The sequence below is a fragment of the Hydra vulgaris genome, chromosome 02, assembly GCF_038396675.1.
Source record: "Hydra vulgaris chromosome 02, alternate assembly HydraT2T_AEP".
Classification (NCBI taxonomy): Eukaryota; Metazoa; Cnidaria; class Hydrozoa; order Anthoathecata; family Hydridae; genus Hydra; species Hydra vulgaris.
This window is the reverse complement of record NC_088921.1, coordinates 56,370,650-56,391,067: the sequence shown is the minus strand read 5'-3', so window position 1 is coordinate 56,391,067 and position 20,418 is coordinate 56,370,650. Positions and strand designations below refer to the sequence as shown.

The 20,418-nt window shown below is 28.5% G+C and overlaps 1 protein-coding gene across 4 annotated transcripts in view; it reads left to right on the top strand.

The window, feature by feature from the left end:
- Positions 1–20,418, top strand: part of LOC101241586 (matrix metalloproteinase-19) — a 119,921-nt gene continuing 99,503 nt past the window's right edge. The window contains exons 1-4 of one of the 4 annotated variants that reach the window (XM_065791448.1): positions 11–224; positions 9,656–9,734; positions 16,489–16,542; positions 19,479–19,529. In XM_065791448.1, the coding sequence (XP_065647520.1) occupies positions 9,717–9,734; positions 16,489–16,542; positions 19,479–19,529 (123 nt within the window). In that variant the 5' untranslated portion in view covers positions 11–224; positions 9,656–9,716. Of the gene's footprint in view, positions 225–9,655; positions 9,735–16,488; positions 16,543–19,478; positions 19,530–20,418 lie in introns of all 4 variants that reach the window. The other 3 variants (XM_065791446.1, XM_065791447.1, XM_065791449.1) reach the window with 3 other exon arrangements.

The following is a 20,418-nucleotide window of genomic DNA, read 5'->3' as shown; positions in this document are numbered from 1 at the left end:
AATTAGGTCTAAAAACAGCAAATCACATCTTTTGTCGTACACGTGTGTTCTTACTTGAACTTTATTTAGCAACACTGTCAATAATTATCTCTTCTATAATGTCAAACTGACAAAATTCTAACATGCTAGTTTATCGAAAAATTTTTTTTGTAATTGTCTCCTTAATGTCAACGAATTTTGGATTGCCTATTAGTTTCAAAGATCTCGTTGAAAATGCGACTAATGTAAGATAATTTTAATATAGTTTTTATTGTTTTAATGCATTTTAAAATTTTTTGAATGATTGTGAGATGTATTTTTTAATTGATGGGTTTTGGTAATATTTGGTTTGAAATATAGGATATCTATGAAGCCATTAAATAATTATACATTTATCTATGTTTATTTAATATATTACGCAAAAGGTGTTAAAAGTTAAAATCAATCTTTTTGTGTTTAACTACTAAATAATTATGCAATTATCGTGTTTATTTAGTTTAATACACATAAGGTTATAACCAATTTTTTTGTGTTTAACTTTTAAAAATATTTAATAGCAAATGTTTTGTTTACATGTCATGTATGACAGATAATATATGTCTTTGATACAATATATGTATGTGTATTTTATCATGTATGTGTTTTTATTTATTTTTTTACAATATGACTGTTTAATTAATTGTTTGTGATTAGTTTGAAATGTCAATCTCAAACAATTGTTGTTGTTTTAACAACAAAAAACAAAATTTTTATTATTTTAAATGACAAAAATTGCTTACAAAAATTATATTGATTTGACTCGATACATGATATATAACATAAACATAATGTGAATTTTAATCCAAGATAAAATATTTATTTTATTTATAGGGTTTGTCAAGATTTAGGTAGCCCTGGCCCTGGCTATGGTTTATCAAATCCGCCCTCGGTCAAATATCAGCCCTGCTTGCTTAGTGATTATAGCTGTCAATCCTAAGTGACACCATCAACAATTTAGATCTTTTAGAAGAAAAAGAGCATAGTAGAACCAACATAGACAAAGTAAATTATACAAAATGATTTTTTTTAAAATGATAAATGATTTCCAAGAGATAATTAATAGAGAGTAAAAAAGAAATATATTTATTTTTATTAAAAAAAACTCCAACAAAACTCACTATCAGAAGTTATATAAACATATATCACATCCTTGTCTATGAATTTTATTAAAGTATTGGAATGTATAAATGGTTTCTTATATAACATTTATATTTCAAACATTAAAGTTGGAAATCTTACTATGCTTTGTTATAAGTTTTAAAAAACCAGTAATATTATTTTGAAATATAAAAAACTTTTATACAGCAAAAAAGATTTTTTTTGCTGTATAAAAGTTCCAACTCTAATAAGGTTGCAAGCAACCATTATTAGAGTCGGAAGTTACTGGAAGAGAAAAGATTTTATTAGTTATTGGAAGAGAAAAGAGTTTATAAAATAAGATAGCGATTAACAGATGACTTAAAAGGTTGCAAATTATAAGAATCAGGAAAAGATGAAGGGAGTAAATTCCAAAGAACTAATGTTTGAAGAAAAAAACTATACAGTCACAGTAAAATGATAAGACTTAATTAAATGATGAGTAACACGAAAATGAATTTTAGCAGATGGCACATGTGATGCTAGCTCTTTATAGCAAGGCGCTAGCTCTATATAGAAAAGAGAAAGAGACACAACATTATGGCGATGTGACAATGGTTAAAGTTGGCTTTAAGTGCAGGTCCAACTATGTTTACAATGCATTTTCACACCTCGTTTGTAAGAGGAAAGGCATCATTCGAAGATTCACTCCAGATATGGCAACATTCTATACAAGGACAGGTTTGAGACTTTCAGAGATAAAGATTAAAATCTGGGGTAAAAAAAGTGGCAAGCACGATAAAAAGATGCAACCTTAGCAGAGATTAATTTTGCAATGGATTTGATATATGGTTTCCAAAAAAGATGGAAGTAAGAGTCAATCATAGAAGAAGGGTAGATGGCTCATAGAGTACATTACCATTCATAAATATTGAAAGATCTAGATTGTTGCTATAACGATTAGCTGAAAAAAATTGAGTTTTATCTTAGTTAAAGATCACCAGCCACTGATAGTCCTATACTGCTGCAGAAGTGAGATCCATTATATTACCATTAATAGATCAGCAGTAGAACGAGAAGATCGAAATCCATTTTGATGATCAGAAAGTAAGTTATCAGATTCAAGATGAGAATTTAAAACTTATTTTAAGATTGATGCCAAGGAATTTGTATGAGTTGACTATTTTAAGAATTTTGCTTTTTAATGTTACATATATGGTGTCAAGATTTAGCCGATTTAAATCACTTTGCATTTAACTTTGCTATGATAATCTTTATAATCATTGGACTGTTTTTAAAATCTATAGAAATAAAGTTGTTTCTATATTTAAAGAAAAATGTTCATTTTACTTTAAATATAGAAACAAGAAAACAGCTATAAAATTTTTCAAAAAATATGTAAGCTATGATAATATTGGAATATTTTTTGTGTGTAATACTCTTTAGATAGTAATTTTTTATGTCCAGTACTTTAGTAATACAAAGGATTGGACCAAGAATACTTCTTTGTATTGCTCCCATTATTACATCCTTCCATTCAATAGACATGCTAATGAATATGGTGGTGTACTGCAATTAATTCCATATACTTCCCTAACAACTGAAAAATATTACTTTTGGATTTTGTTAGATTAAATTAAAATTAAGATGGTAAAAATACTGTTACTCAATTTGGAGCATGTTTTATTTGCCATAAATGGTATTTCTTGCATAGTGGGGTGTTATTACATCAATAAAAATCACCTGGTATTTAAACGAGAACATTTGGGTGCTGAATCTTCAAGAATGTGTGAGAGCTGTGAGATTGAGCCCTTTTTTTACAAGTTAGTTGTCATTCTGGTATGTAGATGACGGGAACTAAGACATACAAGTATCCATGTGGTAGTTTATGGTTAATTCAAGATCTTATGTTTCTGCATTTTTTAAAGCTTTCAGTTGTCAGTATCAGGAAAATATAGGCCTTAAAGGAAATCTAGAGATTTAAAATTGTTGAATGGTAATTGTGTAACAAATATCATCCAAAAATGGCATTAACTATTCTTATAACTCATACTGTCTTTTTTGGTATTCCTTTTAGTTTAGCACAGACAAATGTTTGGATTTGCAAAACATTATTAGATATTTTGTACATTCTTAAATACGTCTTGTTACAATGTTACAAGTGGTGATAGTATGTCATGTTTCAAAAAAGAATAAAAAGTGCGTTTGTATTTTCTTATACTTTAAGTGTTTTACTTCAGAATTGATGGAACATATGTTGCTACAAAGCATGATTGGCAGTTGAATTGACATCATTAATTAGAACTTTGAGTAAAATTATTCGAGGTAGTGAATATACAGTAATTATAGAGTTATTAGGGTAAAAGACATAACTCTCATAAACCAATTGTTAAAGAATCGAACTCAGAATCAGCTCACTTGTTGTTTAAAGTTGAAATGTTTTAAAAGAAAGAAAGAATTCAGAATATTCTGTTAGGTTCTAAACAGGTTTCCAAAATACTTTATATTGTTGCATTTTTATTTAACCATTTTGATAAAATTTACAAATTTCATTGAAAATTTACCGATATAGGTTAGGTATCACTCATAGAAACTAGTTAATGGAATGACACCTAAAAGCATAAAAAGCATAAATAAAAAACAAACAAAAGAAAACATGAATACAGAGAGAAATTATAAAAAAATACACACAGACAATATATTTTTAAATTAAGTTCTGTTGAGTAGTAAGCAATCAACAAGAGATTATAATTAACTTTTCCAAGGCTCTACCTCCATTACAGTTAACCTTTCCAAGGGTCTACCCCCACTACAGTTAAGCAGACTACTAACTTTTTTATTTTATTTTTTATTTAAGTTTTGACTTGATGTTTTGGCAATCAATGACATCACAAACAATGGATGTCATTGCTAGACTATGCTTTAGCTTTTCAAGAAGAAATATATCAATCATTTAAAATGAATTATTGCCTTTTTTCAGGTTTTTTTTCTTCTATTTTTCTAATTAAAAAAACTAATTAAAAGATTTTTATTTTGCAGTAAGAAAAAATGTATATTGAGAGATTTGCTGATGCTCAGAAAGTAAGAACAACTTCAATCATTGCAGATGATTGTCAGATTTTATTTTTGTTAAAGTAGTAAATATCATTCACAGATGTATAAACTATAAAATACAAAAAACCATTGTCACCAATAAGTTCTTTAAAACTATCATTCATTAATATTCGTGATCTTCAAAGTTACTTTTCTTCTGTGGAGTCTTATCTCTAGCAAAGTTCACCAGACCTATTTGATCTTTGTAAGACTAATTTGAGTTCAGCTGTCTCATCTTGAGATCTTAGTGTTGATAGTTATCTTCCTTTAATTCAGAAAGACTCCAATAGTCACATGCTTAGCCTGGGCATTTACATTTGTAAAAATTCACCCATTTGTCAAGAAACTAAGTTTGAATCCACCAACTATTCTTTTATGTGCTTTCATTAAGCACCACTTCACTCTATTGCCTTTCTCTTTGTTCTGTATCGCTCTCCTTCATCTAAAGACTCTTTTCGATGCTATTACTGATACTGATAAAATTGACTGAGCCCTCTTTCTTTATCTATCAGCCAATATCGTTGTTGTTGGCGACTTTAATGCTCATCACACTGAATGGCTTGGCTCTTGTGTCATTGACACAGCAGGTGTTATGGTCCACAACTTTTGCCTTTCCCAACTCTAACTCACATAGTCAACTCTCTAACTCGTTTTCCAGAAAACCCAAATCATTTACATTCTCTACTTGACCTACGTCTTGTTTCTGATCCTAGTCAGTGCTCAGTTTCTCCACATTTCCCCTTAGGTGCTTCTGATCACGGTTTGGTCTCTCTAAAACCAATATCTCATTCTTTATTATCAGAATCCCCCTATCATTGTACCTCTTACAACAACCTTCAAGCTAACTGGGACTCTTTCTGTGATTTTCTTCGTAATTGCCCTTGGGTAGAAATCCTTCATCTTCCTGCTGACAAATGTGCTTCTTACATAACTTTGTGGATTCAGGCTGGCATGGAATCTTTTATTTCCTCTCGATGATTTAAAGTCAAACCCCGCTCTTCTCCATGGTTTTCCTCAATCCTTGGCCCTATACTCTTTTTAATTTGCGTTAACGATCTTCCAGATATTTTCATACCTAAGGTGGCATTGTTTGCTGATGGTACTACTATTTCTTTTTGTCACGATAAGAAGCCAACACTCTCTGATTGCTTGTAAAGGGGATTTGAGCTTGAAAAGGATCTCATTTCTGCTACAGCAAAATTCAACAGTGGCTGGTGAATTTTGCTACAGCATACTCACAGTGGCTGGTGAACTTTATTTCAGATAAAACCCTATTTTTTTCAGCCAACCATTACAATAATTTAGATCTTATATATATCAATAAAAATGTACTCGATGAGTCATCTACCCTTCATCTTCTAGAATTAACTCTTACTTTCAACCTTTCTTCGAAACCATATATATATATTTTTAAACATCTTCGTTTCCAACAAGGCTGCAAAAACCACTAATTAGAGTTAAAAGTCACTGGAAGAAAAAAGATGAAGATTGTAGAGCAAGATAACGGTTGAGAGATGACTTGAAGGGTTGCAAATTATATGCATCAGGAAAGCAAGATGAAGGAAGCGAATTTCAAAGAACTGATGTTCGAGGAAAAAAACTTGACAAATAGAGTTTTTGGAGCACTTAGGAGCAGTCACAGAAAAAGGAAGAGACTTAATTGAATGACAAATAACACAAAAATGAATTTTAGTAGATGATACAAGAGATATTAGCTCTTTAGAGCAGTGCCCATTATAGTATTTGTAGAAAAGAGAAAGAGAAGCAACATTACAATGATATAATAAAGGCTGGAGGTTGGCTGCTAGAGCAGGTTCAACTATGTTTACAATGTGTTTTTGCACCTTGTCTAAAAGAGAAAGCGCATCATTAGAAGATCTACCCCAGATATGGCAACAGTATTCCATGCAAGGCCGGGTTTGAGATTTATTTAGATAGAGAATAGAATCCAAAGTAAGAAAGTGTCGAGCTCAATAAAGAGATGCAACCTTAGCAGATGCTAATTTCGCAACAGATTTTAAAAAAGGTTTCCAAGAAAGATCGGAAGTAAGAGTTAATCCTAGAAGATGAAGGGTGGATGACCCATCAAGTACATTACCGTTCATAAATATAGGAAGATCTAAATTATTGTGATAATGATTAGCTGAAAAAAATTGAGTTTTATCTGTATTGAATGCCTCCTCCAAGCAATCAGAGAGTGCTGGCTTCTTATCATGACGAGAGTAAATGGTAGTATCATCAGCGAAAAATGCCACATTAGATGTCAGAATACCTGGAAGATTATTAATGTAAATTAAAAAGAGTATAAGGCAAAAGATTAAACCTTGAGGAACCCATGAAGATAAAGAATAAGAAGAAGAGTACTGCCTATCAAGGACAACTTTTATACTACAATTGGAAATTAAGGATTCAATAATCTTAAAGATGTTTCCAGATACACTGTAAGAAGAAAGCTTATGGAGAAGACCAGCATGCTAAACTTTTTCAAGAGCTTTAGAAATGTCAAGAGGAATAACCTTAACCTCTCCACCTTTATCTAATGCACAATTAAACCTACCGGTTATTACTGTTAGCAAATCAGCTGTAGAACAAGAAAATCGAAATCCATATTGATTATCAGAAAGTAAGTTATTAGATTCAAAATAAGAGATTAAGTGTTTGTTAATTAAAGATTTAAAAACCTTGCTTATGATAGGAAGAAGACTAATGGGACGGCAGTTAGACTAATCAGATCGCTCTCCAGAATTTTTGAAAATAGGGATAACAGATGCCACTTTCCACCAGGCTGGAAAACAAGACTCTGATAAGCACTTGTTGAATAGTTTTGAAAGTACAGACAATAGCTCAGGAGAACACTTTTGCAAGACCATAATAGGTATGTTGTGCGGGCCACAAGCTGTAAAAGAATCTAGGCAGGAAATCACTTTAGATACAGAAGCTGGAGTGATACAAATGTCAAGCTATGGATCAACCTGTTTGATGGCTATATCAGGTAGAACGCAACTAGTGGAATCAAGAGATGATATTGAGGAAAAGTTCTTAGCAAACAATTCAGCTTTGTCTTTAGGTGAGGTGACAAAGTCTGAACAATACAAGAGAGGTGGAATTACAGATTTGCCCTTATTATTGATACTATTAAAGATTCTCCAGAAGTCATGAGAGCCTGCAATTTTTGCGATGAAATATGAGATTTCATGACCTGAGAATAGCGGGCTTTGGCGTTAGACAAAACCTTTTTACAATGGCTTCTAGCAGTAATAAACTGACGTCTGTTTTCTGGAGATATGGAAGTATTGGTTTTGATTGGCAATTGCAGCAGCACAATGTGAGGAAAACCATGGAGAAGAGTGAGGCTTGACCTGGAAATGTCAAGAGGGAATAAAAGATTCCATGCCAGCCTGAATCTACAAAGTTATGTAAGAAGCGCATTTGGCAACAGGAAGACTAAAGATTTCTACCCAAGGGCCATCACTGAGAAAATCACAGAAAGAGTCCCAGTCAGCTTTAAAGTAGTTGTAAGAGGTATGATGATAGGGGGATTCAGATGATGAAGAAGAGTGAGATAAATGTTTTAGAAAAATCAAACTGTGGTCAGAAGCACCTAAGGGTGAATGTGGAGAAACTGAGCACTGACTAGGATTAGAAACAAGACATAAGTTGAGTAGAGAAGGTAAATGATTCGGGTTGTCTTGAAAGCGAGTTGGTAAGTTGACTACTTGAGTTAGGGATTTAGAAAGGCAGAAGTTGTGGGCTTTAATGCCTGCAGATTCACTGGCACTAGAGCCAAGCCATTCAGTGTGATGAGCATTAAAGTCACAGACAACAACAATATGATGTTATTTTGATGTTATTTCTGGTCAATATGACCAGAAATAACATCAAAAAGAGTTCAGTCTTTAGATAAAGGAGAGCAATATAGAAAAAAAAAAAAGGCGATAGAGTGAAGTGGTGATAAACAAAAGGACATAAAAGAATAGTCTGATGATTTAAACCTATATCAATTCCATTGCAAAATTAGCATCTGCTAAGGTTGCATCTCTTTATTGTGCTCAACACTTTCTTACTCCGGATTCTATTAATTATCTCTATAAATCTCAAATCCTTATTTGTATGGAATACTGTTGCCATATCTAGGGTGGATCTTCGAATGCTGCCCTTTTTCTTTTTCAGACAAGGTGTAAAAACGCTTTGTAAACATAGTTGGTCCTGCTCTTGCAGCCAACCTCTAACTATTATCGCATTGTCGTAATATTGCTTCTATTTCTCTTTTCTGCAAATACTATAATGGGCATTCAATGTCATTCAATTAAGTCTTATCCATTTTCTGTGATGCTTTTATATCTATCTATCTATCTATATCTATATATATATATATATATATATATATATATATATATATATATATATATATATATATATATATATATATATATATATATATATATATATATATATATATATATGCATATATGTATATGCAAACAAACTTGTATATTTATATTTATATATAAAATTAAAATCATACTGTTTAGGGAACACTCTGAGATGTTTGATCTTCTTTTATTATTCTTCATTTTATTTTAATTTTTCAAAACTGCTGTATGAATTAATTTAAGAAATAGGGTAGCAATTTGTTAATTAGGTTAATTTGTTAAATAGGTAACAACTAAAATTTGTTAATTTTGTCAGTTTGTTAAATAGGTAACAAGTTGTTTCATAAATACGCTATAGTATGAATTATATATATATATATATATATATATATATATATATATATATATATATATATATATATATATATATATATATATATATATATATATATATATATATATATATATATATATATTGTCACCTGAGAATTGGTTTGTTCAATTTTTACTGAAAATGAGTTGTTTTTGCAGAGTTTTTAACATTTTAACATATGCTAACACTTGAGTTTATAATAGCTTGATCAATATACACTATAAAATATATAGAATCGGCATTGGTTATCAAAATTTTCAGATCATTTTGTTCACTATCCAAAAAAGAAAATATTACTTATTAACATTTTTTTTAATATTGAATGATCCAATACCTTAATTAAATGCATGAGTAGTTGATTATTTAATTACTCATGCATTTAATTAAGGTATTAATTATTAAAATCAGCTTAACACATTTTATACTAGACAGGTATTAGTAACTGTTATGTGGACTGCGGTTTATCAGCGGGTTGGTCATTGGTACCTATTTTTTATTTTAAAAAGTTTTTTAAAATTAACTAAACTAAAATTTTAGCGAATTTTAAGAACTTTGTGTGGATAGTTAAATAAATATGTATCAAATTTATTTTGTTTATTCAAACGATGAAATGTTTGAATCCTCTGACCATTCATGTGCTTTTTTTTTATTTCATCAATTTTTATAATTATTTCATCTATTTTTATAATTTTTAAAGTTATATTCTTACTCATTTATCTAGGAAAGTGAAGCAGAACTTACAACAAAATCTGATATATTGATCTTGGCAGAAGTAAGACGCAATGATATATATCTATAACGTATATGTGTATTTATATTTTTTTATCATACTTTGTTTTTAATTGATTGATAGATATATTTATGTTTTAGAAATAAGTTGAAACTAGACAAAATAAAAAATAAAGAAAAGGATTTACAAATCAAAAGAAAGCAAAAAATAATCATATATTTTGAAATTAATTTTGATATTATTATTAAAAACTTTTTGGAATTGTTGTCAAATAAGACTAGATTACCTTGAATACTCGTTATAAAAATGGTCATGATATGATAAAGTTTTGGTTGTTGGATCTAAAACCAGGGGTCTTGTGATAGGGTAAAAAAGGTTGGCAAAGTCCTATAATAAGATTGAGAGCCACAGAGTTTATTATAGGATTGAAGAAATTGTAGGAAAATTGTTTTATATCGATTTTTGTCTACAGGCCACTGAGTGTGTTATGTTACTGTATGTTATAATAGATAAATGGTCACTTAAGCAGCAATAATAGTAATATCATTAGTAATTAATAGAATAGAGATATAAATGCTTCTTCAATAGGATGAAACTGAGGCTTAAGTTTGACATTGAGCAGGTCCAACTAAATTTATGATTAATAAAGTCGGATTTTCTCTAAAAGAGAAAGGGTGTCATCAGAAGAACCAGCCCTAATATGATAACATTGTTCCATATGTGGGAGAATGTAGATATAGAGGTAGAGAATGGAATCACGAAAAAGGAATGTAAAATAAAGAAAAATACCCTTAGCAGATGTTAACTTTGCAATGATTTGTATATTTGGTTTCTATGAGAAGTATTAAAGGATAATCTAAGAAAAACATAAAATAAAGGACTAGGTAAGAGTGTTGCTGTTTATAAATATAGGAAAATCAACAATATTTCAGTAATTATAAGAAGTAAACAAATGAGTTTGGATTTAAGTGCTTAAAATGATAGCTAGATCACTTGAAATTAAATCAATAATAATAATAAAACAGGAAAACCTTTTTGATATATTACAAATGCTGCTAGTTAAAAATAATTTTTGATGTCCAAGAGGCATTACTGTTTTTTTAAATATAAAACAATCTTTTGAGTTTTTAATAAAAAGGTTTTAAAGTAAACAATACTAAAATTAGACTTTTATAGATATGTTGAAGCCGCAAATGTGGCTCTAAATGAGTAATATGTCATAATATGTATTTGTATATATATATATATATATATATATATATATATATATATATATATATATATATATATATATATATATATATATAAATATATAATATATATATTATATATATATGTATATATATATATATACATATATATATATATTATATATATATATGTATATATATATATATATACATATATATATATATATATTATTTATATGTTTATATATATTATTTATGTTTATATATATTATGTTTATATGTATGTATGTATATATATATTATATATATTATATCCGTTTTATATATATTATATCCATTTTATATATATATACATATATATATATATATATATATATATATATATATATATATATATATATATATATATATATATATATATATATATATATATATATAATTACATTTTATATATAAAATAATAGACATTATATATATAATTATATACATAAATACCTCTTTCAAATGCCCCAGTTTTTATTACCATTTTTTTCACCAACAGATTTTTGTGAAAATGAAAAGTGGAGTTATTTTGTTTTTTGCATCAGTTGATTAAATTTTAGGTATTTTAAAAAACTTTTTAAAGTTTTTTAAAAGGCCTTTTATTTCTTTTAACATAAGAAATAAGTTGCTATTATAATATATTCCATTATTGAAATTAAACTTTAAAAAATGTTCAAATGTGTCTCAAGTTAAAAAAGATAAAATAATAGTTTACAATTTAATAATAACAATAACAAGTTTAATATATAATTTACATTAAAGTAAATTTTTAAAAAAAATCTAAAACTATGAAAATAACAAAATGAAAGTAATTTTATAATAGAATTCCACTTATTAAAAAAAATTTTGTTACTTTTATGTTATGATCATCTAATTTTATGTTATGTTCATCTTAAAATGTTTTTCACTCACTGAAAAAATTTTTAAGATGAATAATGACATGTGGACACTCAACCAACATTTGCTGAAAAATAAATCTTCAAAAATTAAAAGATGCAAAAATGCATTGACTAACCCATCTTAAATTGACTAACATCTTAAAATGTTTAATATATAAAATAGTAGTTTACATTATAGTAATTTTTTAAAAAAATCCAAAACTATGAAAATAACAAAGTAAAAGTAATTTTATAATAGAATTCCACTCACTGAAAAAAATTTTATGTTACTTTAATGTTATGTTCATCTTATTTTATGCTATGTTCATCTTAAAATGTTTTTCACTCACTGAAAATTTTTTTAAGATGAACAATGACATGTGGACACTCAACCAACATTTGCTGAAAAATAAATCTTCAAAAATTAAAAGATGCAAAAATGCATTGACTAACCCCAACTTAGATAATAATCAAAAACTAATTTAAACTAATTTCAAAAAATGTTTTACCGATATTATAGCAAGGGTTAATGTGATGATTATCTGTGGCAACTTTTATAAAAAGAAATTTAATTTTGAATTGCTCTAGCATATCCTGTGGGCTTAAATCAACAACCATGTTACTACATAAAATACAGGCTTGAACAGGAATGGCATTACTATTGCATGTTATATCTGACCATACACTTTTTTTTTTTTTTTTTTTTTGACAACTTGATTCCAGCTATTTAGATGTTTTGAAAATTTAAACATTTAAGATATTTACTGAAAAATTGTTTTGAATCATTAATCTTTTTTAAAGTTTTTATATAACACAAATGCTTTTAAATAAAGTAAACAAATTACTTCTAAAACTTTAAAATAGATATTTGGTAGTTTAAAATAAACATGTTTTATTTAAATTACCAAAGAATATCAAATTTAACTTCTTTTATTTGTATATATTTGTATACGTACTTTCTATGATAAATGTAATTGTTTTAAAGTATTTTTTGAAATTCTTTTAAATAAGGTGACAAATTGCTTATAACTTTTGTTCTCAGTAGGCAATTTTATTTTCAATATCTTCATTTTCTGCAAGGCTGCAAGCAACCACTATTAGAGTTGGAAATTACTGGAAGGAAAAAGATGAAATTTATAGAGCAAGATAACGATTAACAGACGACTTAAAATAAGAGTTCATCCTATTAGATAAAAGTTAGATGACTCATTGAGTACATTACCGTTCATAAATATGGGAAGATCTAGATTATTGCGATATTGATTAGCTGAAAAAAATTGAGTTTTATCTGAGTTAAAGTTCACCAGCCACTGTGAGCCCCATCCTGTAGCAAAAGTGAGATCCTTTTCAAGCTCAAATGTCCCCTCCAAGCGATCAGAGGATGTTAGCTTCTTATCAAGACAAGAATAAATGGTAGTATCATTAGTGAACAATGCCGCCTTATATGTGAGAATTTCTGGGAGATCGTTATGTCTATTAAAAAAGTATAGGGCCAAGGATAGAACTATAAGGAACTCCTGAAGTTACAGGGTATGAAGAAGAGTGCTGTCCATCAAGGACAACTTTTATACTACGCTTGGTAAAGAAGGGTTCAATAATCTTAAAGATGTTACCTGATACACCATAAGAAGAGCACTTATGGAAAAGACCAGCATGTCAAACTTTATCAAAGGTTTTAAAAATGTTGAGAGCAATAGCCTTGCCACATCAATTTAATGCACGATAAAACATATCAGTTATTACCATTAACAAATCAGCAGTAGAACGAGAAGATCGAAATCCATATAGATGATCAGAAAGTTATTAAATTTAAGATGAGAGATTAAGTGTTTGTTAATTAAATACTCAAAAAACCTGCTTATGATAGTAAGAAGACTAATGAGATGGTAGTTAGATCCCAGAATTTTCAAAAATAGAGATGTCGCTTTCCAGCAGGTTGGAAAACAAGACACTGATAAGCACTTTTTAAATAGTTGTGAAAGTATAGACAAAGAACACTTCTGCAAGACTATAACAGGTACGTTGTTCAGAACACAAGCTGTAGAAGAGTCTAAGCAGGAAATTACTTTAGATACAGAACCTGGAGTGATACGAAGGTCAGGCAACGGATTAACCTGTTTGTCAGCTACATCATGTAGAATGCAACTAGTGGAATCAAGTGATGGTATTGATAAGAAGTTCTTAGCAAACAATTCAGCTCTGTCTTTAGGTGAGGTGACAAAATCTGAACCATACAAGAGAGGTGGAATAACAGATTTATCTTTGTTATAGATGCTGCTAAAGATTCTCCAGAAGTCACGAGAACCTAATTTTTGAGATGAAATACAATGTTTCGTGACCTGAGAATAGCGGGCTTTGGCATTTGACAAAATATTTTTACAAAGGTTTCTAGCGATAGTAAATAGACGTCTGTTTTCTGGAGAATCGTTTTGCTGCTAGTAGTAGCTATGATTGGAATTTGCAGTAGCGCAGGAAAACCATGGATAATGGGTGAGGCTTGATTTGGAATTGTTGAGAGGGAATAAAAGATTCCATGCCAGCCTGAATCCAAGTAGTTACATAAAAGGCACATTTGTCAGCAAGAAGACAAAGGATTTCTACCCAAGGGCCATCACGAAGAAAATCACAGAATGAGTCCCAGTCAGCTTTAAGGTAGTTGTCAGAGGTATGATGATTAGGGGAATCTGATGATGAAGAAGAATGAGATAATAGTTTTAGAGAGATCAAATCATGATCAGAGACACCTAAGGGTGATTGTGAAGAAACTGAGCGCTGACTAGGATCAGAGACAAGACATAAGTCAAGTTGAGAAGGTGAATGATTCAGATTATCTGAAAGGGAGTTGGAAAGTTGACTATCGGGCTGGGTTAGGGATTAAGAAAGGCAAAAGTTGTGGACCTTAATGCCTGCAGAGTTACTGACACTAGAGCCAAGCTTTTCAGTGTGATGACCATAAAAGTCACCTACAACAACGATATTGGTTGAAGGATAAAGAGAGAGGTCTTGGTCAATTTGATCAGAAATTACATCAAAAAGAGTGCAGTCTTGAGATAAAGGAGAGCGATATAGAACAAAGAAAAAGGCAATAGAGTGAGGTGGTGCTAAATGAAAGCACATTGAAGAACATTCTGTGAATTTAAATCTAGTTTCCCAACAAATGGGTGAATTCTTACGAAAGTAGATGCCCAGGCCAAGCATGTGACTATTGGAGTCTTTATGAATTAATGGATGATAACCTTGTATACTCTAATAATTTAAATAAAAATTGTTTATTATTAAACTATTTAATTTATTTTTTGTTAGGAATTTTTTTTTTTTTTTTTTTAGTATAGTTTAAAATAATTTTTTTTTTTCTTGTTTAGTTTTTTCAACACATTTTTTAAATGTTTAAACTGCCAAAGTATCTAAACAGCCATCAAAAAAATCGTAAAATTGTCAAAAAATAAACAAATATACAATATCAGGAATATCATACGATTGCTCACCTGTCGAAGCCTGAATATGGTTTTATTGCACATTTTCTTTATTATCTTAGCAAACTTTGTCGTGTGGCATTTCGAGTGTCACCATTGGTCTTTTTGTTAAATTATACATTAGAATAAGTTTATCTGCATGATAAACTTTTGAAATAATTAAAAAAAATATGGTATTTGTATGGAGCACAATGCCAACTTCCTGGTTAAATGTTCTTCTGCTGTGGTCTGTGACAAGATTGTTAAGTTTTCTCGAAGATAAAAAAAATACCAGAGTCCCATAAATTTTAATGGGTTCTTGAGACTCCAGACTCCAGGCAAAAATACTGACTCTCGAACTCTGAACTCCAACTGGGATAGTAACTGATCTAGAACAAAGATAGTATCACCTCTTGTGTAATTTAAAATAGTTGAATCAATTTATAAATAAATATTTACATAAGTAATAAGTTATCTTAAATGATTCATTTTAAAACATTTTTTTAAATTATTTTTGAGTTTAGAGTTGGTTTTCATATCATTAAATTCAAATAAATTATGAAATACAAGCATAGCACATTTAAAATACATAATAAATCTATAAATATTTCATCTATTCTTAAAATATTATACCGAGTTATACCGAGTGTCACCATTTGTCTTATAATTAATTATACATTAGAATAAGTTTATCTGCATAATAAACATTTAAAATAATTAAAAAAATATCTGTATATTATTCTATAGACAGCAATTCCAAGCTGATCTATATTTGGCTAAGTAAATAAATTATAATGGTGAGGAAGGGTTTATGAACTTTCTGGTTAAATGTTCTTCTGCTGTGCTCTGTGACGTGATTAATAAGTTTTCTTGGTGCACCTTAATAGATTAAAAAAAATACTAGAGTTCCAGAGTCTCAAAATTTTAATGGTCTCTTGAGACTCCAGACTTTAAGAAAAAATAGGGACTTCTTGACTCCGAACTCTAACTGGGCATCCCTACTCATTGATAGCAATGATCTTAAATCATTATTTTTTAATAAAAAACTATCAAGCATTGAGTGAATTTAATTATACTAATAAAGAAAATATTCATAAAAATTTTATCAGGCAATGTTTATAATATATCAATTATATATTTATGAAATATCAACAAATATTTGTTGTAATAAAGATATCAACATACATTGTTTGTGTTTTATATGATAAATCAGTAACTATTTCTTATAATCTTAGTGTTAATAAGTTTTTGTTTTGGTTTAGGAAAATATAATAGAAGCTACAACAAATCCGGATGAAAATGGCATTTTGACAAAAGTATGTTGTAATAAATATATAAATTTATGATATCATGTATCATTATAATAGTTAAGCAGTAGTCTATAAAGTAACCTCTGGTGACAAAAGTTTTTCATAATCTTTTAGTAGTTAAAAATTATCGATTTTGTAATTATCCAGCCTCAGTTTCTTTTTTGTTTTGTTAAATGAGTTTAAAACAGTTTCTATGGTTTCTAGGTTACTTTTTTGTTACCCTTTTGTTTATTTAGATTAATTCATTAAAAAGCTCATTAAAAAGATTAAAGAAATCTAACTAAAAGTAAATAATACCCAAGCAAAAGGAACCCAATTACTTCAACTGAACAAGTATACAACTAATGTAGTTTGCATTGCTAAAACTAAGATTATTTTTCTTTTCAAAGTATTTTGCTATCCTGAAAGAACCATTAAGTGTTATGAAGCAGAGTGTCAAAATCCAAAAATTTCTAAGAACATCAGTTATCTGAATTGTCTCTTGAAACACTGTTCTGGAACTTTAACAAGAAAAGTTGCAAAAGTTCAGGTGTTATCATTCCACATGTTAAAAGCATAAAATAAAACAAACATTGGTTGTTTAAAGAAATACCAAATTCCTGATTGTACTGATAAACAGTTAGAGCAGTTGCAACTGAATTGCTGAAGAATTTCTTGCTTTTATCAATTCTGAATTTCTATTGATTATATTGGGTTTTACTTAGATAAACAAAAAATTGCTCCAAAAAATGTAAATTATAAACACAAAAGCAAATTTATAAAAACCTTGTGTGGATTACCATATTCTCCTAGGGAAATCTCAACCATTTATCATTCTTGCAGGACTGATAGTAAACTGACAGTGTTTAAAAAATTTTATAAAGAAAAACAACAGCGATGATAATTATTTATTTTGGCCTAACTTTGCCACTTATTACTATTCCAGAAGTGACCAGAAGTATCCAGAAGTGACCTGGGTGAGAAAAATATCCATTAAGTTTGCAAAAGTTGATTATACAACATTTGAAATTTAATCATAACATAATTATGTAAACTAGTAAAAGCCAGGATTAAATACTGTTTAGTCTCTTTAACAAGATAAGCCTTGTAAAACAGGCTGGACAATTGTGACAATACTAATTTTGTTTTTAAAGTTTCAGTGTAAAAGTTTAATGTTTTTAGAGTTTTAAGATGCAACACATAATCGAAAATTGCAAAATAAACACAGGTTTAAAGGGATTTCATTTATGCTTTACTCTGCAAGTTTTGCTATTGAGTTGTAGCTTCTATTTAGATTTTGCAAATAATTGTGCATCATTTTTTCTCTCACTTCTTTTGTCATTTTAAAATCTTATTTTAAGTTAAATGGGAAAAGTTGAACATTTTTTTGAAAACACATGTCATAAGCTAAAAAGAAAAAAAAATTAAAAATATATTAATACAACCTCTGAAAAAAATGATGTATTTATTTTTTCACATTTATTTTGTTTAACATGGTACTGAAAAAAAATTTAACTGGTTATTATTTCTTGTTGTTAGCTAAAAAAAACTTTACATTAGTAAAAGTTAAATTTTGCACAAGTAATTTCTTAAGTTTATTTTTTTCTGTTGCTTAATTTATTTTATCTCTAATTTTTTTAAAGGGATCCCAAAGTACCAAGACAAGTTGTGTTCATATTTTAAATAAACCCTAGAATATAAGTTTAAAGTTGATTAAACTTAAAAAAACTAATGTTGTTCAAGATATTAACAAAAACTTTTTCATTTTTAATGCCATATTGTTCTTCCCAAAGGAAAGTTCTGGCTTTTTTTTTCAACTTCTTCGTTTTCAACAAGGCTGCAAGCAACAACTATTAGAGTTGGTAGTTACTGGAAGAAAAAAGATTATAGAGCAAGATAATGTTTGACAGACGACTTAAGAGATTGCAAATTATATGAATCAGGAAAGCAAGAAGGAGGAAGCTAGAGGAATAAGAGTTTTTGGAGCACTTAGGAACAGTTACAGAAAAAGGATGAGACTTAATTGAATGACAAATAACACAAGAATGAATTTTAGTAGATGATACATGAGATACTAGCTCTTTAGAGCAGTGCCCATTACAGTATTTATAGAAAAAAGAAAGAGAAGCAACATTACAATGATGTGATAATGATTGGAAGTTGGCTGCAAGAGCAGGTCCAACTATGTTTATAATGTGCTTTTGCACCTTGTCTAAAAGAGAAAGGGCATAATTGGAAGATCCACCCCAGATATGGCAACGGTATTCTATACAAGGGCGGATTTGAGATTTGTAGAGATAAAGAATAGAATCCAGAGTAAGAAAGTCTCGAGCACAATAAAGAGTTGTAACCTTAGCAGATGCTAATTTTGCAATGGATTTGATATATGATTTCCAAGAAAGATCGGAAATAAGAGTTGAATTGCTGATTTTTTCTTTCAAAAGAAATCTGGCGTGATTAAAGTGTTTATTTTTGAAGTCAATAAAAATAAGTATCGTTGTTAAAGTTAAATATATTTTAATGTTTAAGTATTCCTTTTTTTTTTAATAAATAAAAAATATATATGAATTTCAATGATAAGTTGCTAGCTTGGTATTATTAATTTAACTGTTAATAATTTAACTGTTAAAAGGTTTATGAACACCCTGTTAGTTTAACAGAGAGAAGTCAATATGGCTGCAGTTTGTTAAAATAAAAATAATATAGTCTTATAAAATCTAAAAATGAAAAATTTCCTTTTCAAGAGCTTATGTAGATTACTTATTAATATATGAAGTTAATTTATCTCAAATTATTTTGAAAAAAAAAAAAAAATTTTAAATGTAGAATTAGCTGGTTTTCATACTATTAAAAGAGAAATTAGTTTTATAAAATTTATTAGGCTTTGAATATATAAATATAATATATAGTTTATTAGGCCTTGAATATATAAAAATTTAAATGTTTATGCATTATTCATTTAGGAAACTATTATGGAACATACAACACAATCTGATGTTCTGATCTCAACAGTAGTAAGTTGTAACAACTATATATTTAATATTTTATTAAAAAATAATATGTTTATGATTCTAAATAATTATAGCAGTAGTTTATAAACAATATAAATTACTTATTAACATTAATAAAATGATAATATCAATCATGAATTGTTTTTTAAAAAACTTTTATCAAAAGAAGTTCAGTGATTTTTTTAACAATAAAATTCTCTCAAGCCATATTTGGAATTTTGCCATAACATAATTATGTAAATTAGTAAAGTCAGCTACAAACAGTGTTCATTCTCTTTAATTAGATATACCTTTATGGTGTTTGATCTCTTTAATCAGATATCTCTTTAAAATGTGTTGGACAGTGGCAATACTATTTTTTGTTTTTAAAGTTTTCTCTGTAAAAGTTTAATGTTTTTAAAATTTTAAGATGCAACAGATAATCGAAGATTGCAAAATAAAGGTTTAAACAAAAATTAAATAAGTAAATAAAAGTCCTATATTTGCTGCATTTTCTCAGAATTGATAAAGTTTTTAAATTTCTGAAATCAGAAATATGCTGAAAACTCTATTTTATGTTTATTATTTTCAAACTGTCGGCCTAATCTAAACCAGCAGTATTACTAACTGTAATGTTAGTTAAGATCCTAAGAAACAAACCATATTTCAAAGTGATAAAAAAAATGATGCTCTGTAAACAAAATATAAACATCATTAACAAATCATATTTAAAAGTTATGAAAATATATATGCATGATAAACAAAACCCTAATTAACTAATAGTATTTCAAAGTTACAAAGTAATTACAAGAGAAAAGAAAGAAAAAACAATAACAATGACTTGTGATATTACAATTGATATAACAATTGATATATCTATCACAATTGATAGATATATCAATACCAACCCAGT